The sequence below is a fragment of the Dendrobium catenatum genome, unplaced genomic scaffold (assembly GCF_001605985.2).
Source record: "Dendrobium catenatum unplaced genomic scaffold, ASM160598v2 fragScaff_scaffold_414, whole genome shotgun sequence".
Lineage (NCBI taxonomy): Eukaryota > Viridiplantae > Streptophyta > Magnoliopsida > Asparagales > Orchidaceae > Dendrobium > Dendrobium catenatum.
In genome coordinates this window covers 2,222,727-2,234,849 of record NW_021318876.1, presented here as the reverse complement: position 1 = coordinate 2,234,849, position 12,123 = coordinate 2,222,727, and the positions used below count along the sequence as shown (strand labels likewise).

Sequence of the window (12,123 nt, the reverse complement as noted above, 5' to 3'; positions counted from 1 at the left end):
GTAGACAGGTCGCAAAATGCTTGGTTTAGAAGATTAGATATGTCATAATCCTTGTATAAATATCCTTGGCTTGTTTGATAGCAAGTAGGATTTAGCCAAATCTCAATGTAATAAATCCTATTAACCAAGATTTAAATCTGAGTGTTAAATGTGGGAAATTATTTGGCTATCAACATGTTTAATCTGAGGTAAATTCTAAAACTGATCGAATGCAGTTTTTAGAATATTTCCTAATTTTCTAAAAACAGCCTCTTTTCTACTCAAGAAATTGCTTCATCATATCAAATAACCAATATTTTACCCAGAAGAAACTTGCAAGATTCAGCATATAAAACCGCTTAACACACCAGTAGAACTGGCTTGTCAAAGTTTCCACAATAAGATGAAAATTAAAGCAATAAGGTACCAAGTTTGTTCACAATATATATTAAGGAAGATAGATGCTTCTTACACCACAAAATTCAACACAGGTTTATATATATATGAGAGAAGTGTGGGATAAGAGTGTGATGGTAACATCGCACCCTTATATGTATATAATTAGTGTTGAATTATGGTGGTAGAAGAAACATTTCTCATATTGTTATTCTATTACATAGTAATCTTATAAAACTGCTATTGAGAGAAACTTAAAAAGTGACGACCTCGCAAGCAGATATATGGTGTTATGGTGTTAGGAGAGGATGGGTAGCTGGCCTTTCTCTTGCAGGCTCTTCACGGTTTCATAGACAGCTTGGGCCGCGGGCGTGAACTCCAGGCCAAGGTCCTTCAGCTTCTGGTTAGTGAACTTGTATAGCTTCTTCCTTGGATTAATCTCATCAGAGCACCTGCATCAATATAAAATAGTTTTTTTATATATAAAAATTTTTAGTTCAAAAAATTATTGTACTAAAAAAAATCACTCCAAACAAAACCTTAGTGACAGATTTGGTAGAACGGTAGGAACAGTCGTGGGGTAGTTGTGGAACGATGCCTCCTGAGGGCTTTGATTGGGTTTATTAATGGGTTTAAGCTATTTTTATGATTAATCCTTCCTTATACAATTAGGAAATCAGATGTCATTATCGCCAACTGCCCCTCGACATTAACAACTAGCCCTTGCGTAGTGGGTCAAAACTCGCTTTTTTGGAAAGCCAATGGTGAAGAGTTTTGGTCGTATAGCTATACACTTACGATTTTTTAAGCGTCCTATTTAGAAAGAATTGCAAAAATTCTTATGATTAAAAGAAAGTGTACTATTTAGAACAAAAAAGAGGTTAAAGTTCCGAGATCCAATGTTTAAAATACAACAGGAGATTTCGTTATCTTAGTTAGTTACATAGCAAATTATCAGGGATTAAGTTTTTTTTTTTAAGGAACGAGGGTAGTTACCCGCTGTCATTTCAAAGAGAATGCTTGGTGGCGTAGCTAATCTCTCGGTGGAATCTAACAAGACCACTCACTGGCATCAGACCCACACTTGTTTTGTCACACTTAGAGGTAAAGCAGAAAAAAAAAACCTTTATGAAAGTTTGTTATGCACTGACTCTTGTTGGACTCGATCATCATAGTTATGCTTAATTAATTAGAAGTGATTTTATAAATTCACAATTTTCATTTTTGAGATGTTCAATTTAAGCAGACCATTTCTTTATAAAAGATCGATTCATATTATTTTTAATTTATTTATTTTTTAATTTAATGTTATTGAAGTATATGTTAGTTTCATTTTATATTCTTAAATTATTTAAATTTATGTTTAATATATTGTATTAAACTGGTGCTATTTGTCTTAATTTATATTTTACAGTTTTAAATTACTGGATCAATTTTAGCGATTATTTCTCCGTGTTAGGTCGAGGTTGGTAGAGTTCATTAAAAAATAGTTTTGTATATAAACTCATTTATTTATTTAGGGTTTTACAAAAGCAGTCACAATCGAGAGTGCGCAGACATGAGTGCCCACGCCTATGCGACCGTGCTGCATGTGGAAAAAGCTATGACACGTTCTACAAAAATGCATGATAAAACAAATAAAAACGCGAAAGATATTTAACATTATTTTTATAAGTAGATCGAAGAAAGTTAAAAGATTTTTTTTTTTTTTCGGAAGATGAATGTTATTTTATTAATTCACTCATCGAACGCTTATTTTAAATAATTTTTATAATAAAAAATGAGACCAAATTATGACATATGCATCTTATCCACTGACGCTTCAAGTAAAAATTACCGGCAACCTACTTCGTAATTTAATCTTCTTTTTTTTTTTTTCGGGTCTTTAGTCCGCACAGGCAATATGTAAAAGACAACTCATATTTCAATCATATATCCGCTTATGTAAAATAATATATTGTTTGACTATGGTCATTATTTGTCAATGAGTAAAATTTGACCGTCTTTCTTTCTTTCTTTTTATTTCATAATAATTTCCATTAAAATTCACATTTTTCATAATGAAGAGGCAATTTTTCTGTGTGTGTCGGTGAGAGAGAGAGAGAGAGAGATGGGGGAGGTGGGGTGGGTTGCTTACTTGGTTGGGACGGGGTACTCCGGGAAGAGCTTGGCGAGGATTCGGACGAGGTCCTCGCGGTGGAGGACGGATTCGGCGCAGATGAAGCGGCCGGAGGCGGCTGGGGAAAAGACAACTCATATTTCAATCATATATCCGCTTATGTAAAATAATATATTGTTTGTCATTATTTGTCAATGAGGTAAAATTTGACCCTTTCATTTTTTTTTTAATTTCATAATAATTTCCATTAAAATTCACATTTTTCATAATGAAGAGGCAATTTTTCTGTGCGTGTCGGTGAGAGAGAGAGGGAGAGAGATGGGGGAGGTGGGGTGGGTTGCTTACTTGGTTGGGACGGGGTACTCCGGGAAGAGCTTGGCGAGGATTCGGACGAGGTCCTCGCGGTGGAGGACGGATTCGGCGCAGATGAAGCGGCCGGAGGCGGCTGGGGCCTCGAAGACGCGAATGTGAGCGTCGGCGACGTCGCGGACGTGGACGTAGGCTTGAACGGCGTTGGTGTAGGTCTTGGCGGAGCCGTCCAGATACTTGAGCAAGTGCATCGCGCTGGCGTTTATAGTCGCCTGAAGAAGTGGGCCTAGCACCAGAACCGGGTTCACCACAACCAGATCCACCCTGAGCTCCCTGGCCAGGTCCCAAGCCGCCTGCTCCGCCACCGCCTTTCCGTAGCAGTACCAGTTCTGTATTTTGTTAAATAAGATGGATTTATTTTTTGAAAATATAATCAAAATATATAATTAACATAAAATTAATCATCACACACTTTTTAATTCAATTTGGGTTCATGTTTGAAACTGTTAAATTCTTATTTGTTATTCAATTTTCGGTATCGATGGTTTTATTATTTTAAAAACAGTTTCATTAATATATTCAATTGTTTTTGGTTAAGTTAAAACATAAATATAAATAATCGGATTCACGCGAGAAATAATATTACTTTAACATGCTAAAACTTTTGTATGATTATGAGTAATCCGAATCTGAATCAGGAGCTAGGAGCTTCACTTAATGAAACCTTAACCAGTTAACCTTCATAACATATAATACTGGCAAGTCTGGCATATAAACTTAAGATGTTCATTTTTTTTCCAATCAATATCTGCTTTACATCTTTTTTTCTCTGTACTTCCGGCTTATAGTATGGAATTTGGAAAGAACTCCATGCCTGATGATCGAAATTGATAGGATATATTCAATCAAAGCAACCAAAATAGCAATTAGACAAAATCCATATCCCAATTGGCGAGGCTTCTCATCCTCCTCCATTATCATGATAATTGTTCGATCTTTTGATATAACGTTCGTAAAGAGTTGAGTGAAACAACTGATTTTAATTAATTTTTTTGTTGTTGGTCGAATTAGATTCGAGCGAGTTCACAGTGGGCCATTTAAAGCCAATTCAATCACTTAATTCACTTGTAAGAAATTATAAAAGAGATATAATTTATGTTCACTGGGGAATTCTTTTAAAATAAGTATAATATGATTTAAATATTTTCATAAGGTTGCATATTCGCTCAAAAACACAAAAAGGGAATGCTCAAATAATTATAAAAGACATGGATGACGGAACCGTATATCATTTTTTTCCTCTCTTTCTAACTAATCACTATTTCCCAACCCTTCCATTTCGAAACGCAATGTCCCTTCCGAAAACGATCAGACTAATGAAAAGAACAAATAAACAAACAGCTAAAATACAGGATTTGATTCTTCCGAAAAATTCCAGTATTTTAAATCAAGAAATACAAGAGGAATCATCAATACCTTAGTCTGCTTACAGAATTCCAGGTCGCTCCAGCATGACTCATCAACGACCACATCGTCACCGCGCTTAGGATCCATCGTCACAGCCCCAATCGAAGACGTGAACACCACCCGCCTCACTCCAGCCTCCGCCGCCGCCCTGATCACATTCCTCGTCCCCTCAACTGCCGGATACACCATCAGTTCCTACACGCAAACACAGAACAAACACATCTCACCCAGCTGCACCCCTCAATCAATTCAAAAGATTACAAAAAAAGCAATGCCCTACAGGATCATCAGTCACCGGTGAAGCCGGGTGGAAAACACCTTCGCATCCCTTAATCGCCTCACGAAGCCCGTCCAGATCAAGCAGATCGGCTTTGCAGAGCACCAACCGCTCCGATGCCCCTTCCAATTCCCTCAGATGTTTGTTCTTCGCCTCATCTGCCCCAAATGGATCAAAACTCTCTCAATCGATCAAAACGGAGATGATGAGAACAAAAAACGCGGGATAGGGAAAGGGGATTAGGGTAATACCTAGACTCCGAACTGTTCCGCGCACGGCGTAACCGCGTTCGAGGAGAAGCTTCACGAGCCACGATCCAATGAAGCCGCCGGCACCGGTGACACAAACCGTTTTCCGTTGATCTGTGGTGGAGGATAACGCGTTGTCGGCGGTCATTTTTACAACGGCGATTAGCGAAGGGAGAGGGGGATGGGGAGGTGAAGATCTCGAAGACCGGAGATGACGGAAAATTTGCTGATCGATCAATCATTTCGAAGCGCGTATTTATAGCCATAAAAAACTAAATGCATTGATTTTTTTCTATTTTAGAAAATAAAATAATAATAATAAGCTATGAAAGTGTTTGGTCAGTGGACTGCAGGAAGATTTGCCCACCTAACTTTCGCACCCGAAGAAAGGACCATGGAAGGGTTAGTAAGTTGTGACGGAGCCTAAGCGGAACCGGTAGGGAGAAATTTCGCCGATAAACTATTTTTTATTATAAATATTTTGAAACTTAGCCCCCAAAAATAGTTTAAAAATAGTATTGGCTGCGTGGCGCCAATCGCCCACCAATTGCTGAGGTATCCCGACTAAGTGTGATGTTGGGTGGTTGAGCTTATGTTTTTAAGATAATTTTTAATAATTTCCATATATTTTTATATAATATTTTTTTATAATTAAATTATCATAAATAATATAAAGATAATATAAGATAGATGAATATTTATATTTATGATAAATTGTATTACAAATTTGTAGAGTACTATACTATGTTATAAAGATAATTTAATATTTGAGGGCATCATTTTAAAAATCATAGAAATATTGAGTTTTATTAGATGGGAGTTGGCCATCAACTCATGCTTTGCTAGTTTGAAGTGTTTATTGATTTGTGATTGATTACACGGATCGAAGTAGTTTAATAAGGTTTCCATTTAGGCTTCTTTTGGGATAGCTTTTTTACTGTTTCGTAAAGCTATTTTTTAGTAAAAAATTTCTTTAAAGTGGGAAAAAATATTGGTCTATAGATGTACCAAACGAACCTTTAATTGCATTTGTATATTCAAATTATTGTAGTCTTTTCGATAATTTATGATGTGCTAGTCCTAAACAGGTTAATGATATTATATAGTTGTCTCAAGATGAAAATACACATATGAATGGCTATCAAATTTAAATGTAAAGTATGGTGATTATTATTTATTGATAAATATTACTAATCTAAACAACTAAGTATTGTGTTGACGAAAACAATGAGCACTATCATTCTGTAATATTGGGGCTATTGAACTGTCACTAATTATTACTTTAAAGAGATCGGACGTCATAACAAGGATGCCAATGAATTCAACATTATTGAAAGTAAGCTTAGATAGTTTCACTACAATATATATGATCAAAGTTTGTGTAATCATATAATTTATCCTCATTAGCATGTGTAATCATATAATTATCATTGATTGGATAATAATGAATAAGATTTGCATCACATCTTATGCAATTATGATTTTATTAAAAAAAAAGTTTGAGTTGTTTCCTTAACCATATATTTGTGTATTTAATGTTACTCAAATTAGTTTATGGAAGCCTCTGATATGTAGTCATATGAAATATTTCCTTATTAGCAAATAGTAATCTCATTGGAGAATTACCATTATTAGTTTTCTTCTCTCTCTCTCTCTCTCTCTCTCTCTCTCTCTCTAGCACATTAATTTAAAAAATGAGGATGCTAATACAATCAAATTGTAATGCAATAATCATTTATATTTTTTTACTCTTCAAAACATGAAAGGCATGGAAGAGAATAGTATTGGATCTAATTTTATTTGTGAGTGACACTCGAACTCTACTGGCAAGACTAGCAAGGTTGTGACAAAAATAAGAGCAGAGAAAGAAATAGAGAAGAAAAAAAATCAAAGAATTCTAGGAGAGTTGCTATGCAGATCCCCTTACAAGCAAAGAATGCGTAGATAAATTATTGTGCATGTTATAATATATATGTCCTCAACAAATGGCTTTTTTCATTTTATTTATAGGATTTTGAGTGTTGGAAGAGTAGTTACAACAAAGAAAATAATTAAAAATATATGATATCACTATAGAAAAATATGTGGAAAAGGCTCTGAATTGTATGTTCAATCAGTCAATCTATCTCCTCGGTAATTTGTCCTCAATAATCAATTTATCGTATATATGTCTTATCAATCATCCATCTTATCTATCATTTGTTATTTGTCATATCTATCTATCATATTTGTCATCCATCAATCTATTAGTATGTCCATCAATAATTAATCTAATTGATTCATCTTTTTTTTGGGAAATTCTAATTAATCTATCAATAAAGAGTCGTCCCTCTTTGTCCGTCAACGTAATCAATCAATCGGTTACATGCTAACATATATGTTAATATCATAACTTTTATTTTAAGGAAAGTTCCTCCTGTACAAAGTAGCATGCACACACACATCATTTTAATCATAATAATAATAAATATCATATGTATTTAATGCAATTATGACAAGTGTAAATTACATATTATTTTATATATTTTATTTTTAGTAGAAATATATTGTTTTAGTTATTTTTGTACAGGAGAAAATAAAAAATAGCATAAAATTTTAAGGAGTCTGCAACGTCGCAGCGCTACATTCAGTACCACTGAGGTGCCATAAATTAGATATTACGGCACCGAGTTCTCTATTTGTAAGTGCGGCGGCGATAACACATCCAACGTCGCAGCATTACTAGTGTCGGGGCAGCGATGGATTCTTTATTTTTAAATGACGTAGTGAAATAATTTCTCATGCATTCGCGCCATTTTTTCTACTTGGGTGCCACAGAGCTCGAATGTTATCAGCGCGCGCCAAGATGTTATAGTTCTAATTTTCAAGGGTCACGTTCTCTCAATAAAAAGATGTGATTGTTCACTTAATGACTAATCCATGTTAGAGGGAGCCGCGTGAATGCAAAAGCTTCAGCATCGATGCACTAGTTCACTTCAAGGGCGTTGCAGTGCCATTAATTCAAGTGTTGTAGCACCATATGCTTTTTTATATTTTCTATAAATAGTTATGATGTTATGTTTGTATAGGAGTTTAGTCACTTGTATGAAATTCAGTATTTTTTAGAGTACTTCTCTAATTCTTTCTTAGAATAAAATCTAAAGGGGGCTAAGGAAGTGTAAGATACAATCATTGAAGTAGTAAGTTTGAAGCAACTCTGTAATTTAAAGGGAGGAGTGTAAGGGAGATACTTTGATCTTTACTGGTGATATCACTCTGTTGTGTTTTCATTCTTCCATGAATTTAATAAAAATGAGTTTACTTGTTATTCATTCTATGTCTGGCTAATTTTCTTATTTTGGATTGATGATGTAAATCGTACGTTAAGTACTAATGAAGAATCTTATTCTATAGTTATTAAAGGATATTTTTAATATTATTATGCTCTTTATTTAATATATATAGTTTCCATATGCATAGTTAAAATATAGTGCGATGTATAGCCTCGAAGAAGGAATGTAAGAATAATCAGGAATATTGAGATAAGATATTTACATGCCTAGATATAGGATATAAAATATTCTAGGTTCTTAAAGAGATATTATCATTGTAGAAGATCAGCAAATATCTTTTTCACCACTATAAGCTCGACAGAGATCTAGGGATGCATATGCTCTAGATCACATATATAATTAAGGCTCATTATGAAATATATATAATTTATACTCATCAATCCAAAACACTTTAATTAAATATTATGTATTTTTACTATTTTATTTAGTGATAAAATCTTCAAAAATATCATTTTTATTTCATTAGGATAATTATTATAATTAGAGTAGGCAGTAGTATTTTATTGCAAGTAAGCATACTTTCTCTCTGGTTTGACACTCTATTCTATCACTTTATTACTTGATTTGATATATATGTGCGTGTATATTAAGTGGGGTTTTACTATTTTTATATCAAAAAAAATCTAAGCATTGTTTAGGGGTGATAAAAGCCTATATTTTTTATACAATTAAAGAGTTCACACCATAACCCCCATCAAGTTATCAGTATATTGATTTATCATCTTCATCATGGCATGTAAATTAATAATGTGCTCGTTATATATATATATATATATATATATATATTACACTATAATGCATGTCATTACCAAATGAACATCAACCACATGCATATCAATTATTCATATTCGGATTCAGTACATTATCTTTTGATCATTTTGCAGACAGTGTTTTCCCTACTTATTTTCGGTAAAATAACATACATATAAAACCAATCATTGAAATTATCATATAAGCTAATCAAAATATTTAGAATAATAATATCTATCACATACCAACAATTACAAAGTGGAAATTCAATAAATCAGGAGATATTGAATTTATAACTTTTAGGAGAGAAAAATATAACAAACTCAAAATCATAAAAAATAGATGTAGAGTAGATGTCACTTACTATGATCAAAATATTTTTTATAATAAAAAAGATGGGTGAAAAAAGCTCCAGAGAGCTTTCTTTCTTCTCTTCTCTTCTTTATTCTCTTTTTTCATTCCTTGGCTCCTTCCTAGGAAAGAAAACAAAATAAGGGGGGAGGGTGGCTGGTTGGAATATATATATAGTGCCTAAAATTACGACACTCTAACTTGGCACCATAACACAGCATGCTCATTCCATAGTTATAGAACAAACTGCATCAGCACTGCAACATTGAATTCTAGCACCCCATCATTGTTCTACCTAGAGCCGTTGTGATCAAAATCACAGCGCTACAGCGCCATAGTTCATAAATTTCATATTTTCCTAATATTTATTTTATAGTTATTTTTTTCATATTTCAAATTGTTATAGAAGGTTTATTCCTACATCACTCTTAGCTATATTATTGATTCCATCTATCAAAAGGTATAATACTTGAGCACTGAAGTGGTGGTTATTTGTAAGTTCATGAGTTCTTTCTCCGCTAGCGTGTTAGGAATGGAACAATTTTCCTCAATATGTTTATCAGACCTTATTTAATTTTTTTTCACATAGTAACGAATAGGAAAAGCTCATCTTTGTATAAATTTATTTAAATAGAAGCTCTATACAAAGTCATTGACTTTAACTCCCCCAAGTTGAGTCATTTAAGGCTCACCAAGTGGGTTTCTGTAGCTCTCACTCCCCTAAGATTAATGGAGAGCACCACTCCCATAATGTGAATCACATAGATAAGGATTGGCTCATTTTTTTGGCTTTCAATTAGTGCCTTCCTCGACCTTCTTCAACGGTCAATAAGAATAATTTCTTTTCTTTTCTCACTTTTATTAGATCTTCCATCACTTTCATAGATGTTTAAAATTCTCTATGTCATATCCATATTCTCGATGGAAATTCAAATACTTGGATGTGCCTCTCATGAATATTAGACACTTTTAAAAGCTTTTATTTTATATGGCTTATATGAATTTAAACATTAACACCCTTAGGGATAATTTTTTTAGTATTGGTGGGCTGGAGATTATCCTTCTTCATGGTATTGGCGAGTAGGGGTTAGTGCTTCCTCGCTTCATATAGTTGGTGGGCTAGTGATTCTTAATAGCCTATCAAACTGAAGAGTCCATTGATGGTGGTATGGATGGTGCTATTATAAGCCAAGCTATCAATCTATGCTTTGAATTATTTGGGGACATCTATTATTACTCGAGGCTCGCAAGAAGACTTGCCTTACAGGGAGGTTCCCTGAAATGACTTGGGGAAGTGGGTTTGGCCACACAATTATAATCGTAAGATTGATGTGATTATTGGTGAGTTTTAGCAACTTTGCCATCATTTTTGGTATATCCAGGCTAACATCATAGTCATTCTCGCATATCTTACATGAGAGCATCTTGGGCGATTACTAGTTTGGGGTCCTTGACTTCATCATTACCCTCTTGAACGTCATTATAAAGTTCTTAAGAGACTCATCCAACTCTTGCTGCATATTCAGTAGAGTTTATGACTTCGTTAGTTACTTTTGAGTGTCAGTGAATTGAATGGTAAACACTACTTAAAAGTTGGCTATGAATGTTATGATCCTGAGCATTAACAAGAGGAACACCTATGAGGTGATTCCTTGAATGTGGTAGATAATAAGTGACACTCTAAGGCATCACTAATGTCAATTTTTAAGGTGGTTAACACAAACTAGGCTATATAATTTGTAGTATCCATCCTCTCTTTTTGTAAGACCCCATGTAAGATAGTTTGAATTCCACCTGGGGTTGGGTTTCTACAACCTCTTCATAGTGTATTTTTTAGCTAGATGCCTTGCCTCTCCACTCACCTAGGAAGAGGGGTGGACTCTTCATCATTGTTAAGGTAATATTTATCATCAATGGTGTGTGTTGCGGTTAGTGCCTAGCCCTTAATTGTGCTCTCCAAATCACAAAGTTTGAACCCTTATAGGATCTCCACTATTGTGGTGACTCTAGCACTTGGTCTAAGGCTTCATGGATCATTCTCGTTTTCTTCTCTTTCATTTACACTTTCTATGTGTTTGTTTCAAAGCATTGTTCTTCAATGTTCACGGATCTTTCTCTTTATTGTCATCTTGTTTCATTTAGTACTAGATTTCTATTTCTTATAATTAAACCATGCTCACTACGTCTAAAAGGACATTGGATCCTCTTTTAATTGTGAGTGATGCCCAAACCTTGCTCCCAACTGGAATATTACATATGAAATTAGGGTTGAGAGAGAATGAGAGTAGAAAAGAATAGAATAATTCTGAGAGAGTAACTTTGGGGGTCCTTCCACTAGAGAAGCTACACCTAAGAAGATAATTTTAAAAAATGAATGATATGACTATTACAGACACATTTATAAGGCTCTAACTAATATATAGGGACAACTTCTTTTGGTGAGTGCATGAGTTGCCTTTAGCGAGTGCTAGAGACGCCTCTAATGAGTGTCAAGGTTTCCTCTAGCAAGTTTCCAAGGAGTCTATTGTAAGTGGTTGAGATTATTCTAGTAAGTTTCAAGGTGATCTTTTACAAGTGCTTAAAATGCTCCTGTGAGTGTGGGAGTTGATGAAATAGCAGAGGTCCCTACTCAGCCCTTAGTTAGCCCAAGTGAGCATCTCATATTGCATGGTTGAGTGATTTATCTTATTGGGTTGAATATCGATCCTTATGGATGAGGCAAATGAGTCCTCTGATTGAGGTGAGTGTCTCCTATGAACATATCTTAGTCTTTTGGTGAGTTTGTATAATCATAATTTTTTTTTTAATTTGAATATTTGGGTTAAACAAATAGCATAAAAAAATGAAATAATGAGTCCAAATGTAAGGTAACTAAGATGAAATAAAGGAATGGAA

At 34.3% G+C, this 12,123-nt stretch overlaps 1 protein-coding gene across 1 annotated transcript; it reads right to left on the bottom strand.

The window, feature by feature from the left end:
- Nucleotides 1-320: 320 nt before the first annotated feature.
- LOC110093087 (cinnamoyl-CoA reductase 1) lies at nt 321-5,037 on the bottom strand. Its single transcript, XM_020817860.2, has 5 exons — nt 4,799-5,037; nt 4,551-4,705; nt 4,280-4,465; nt 2,840-3,192; nt 321-827 (listed from the first exon to the last, which is right to left on the bottom strand). Exons 1-5 carry the CDS (start codon nt 4,941-4,943, stop codon nt 674-676), a joined length of 993 nt encoding a protein of 330 aa, XP_020673519.1. The 5' UTR covers nt 4,944-5,037; the 3' UTR covers nt 321-673.
- Between the last annotated feature and the right edge of the window lie 7,086 nt (nt 5,038-12,123).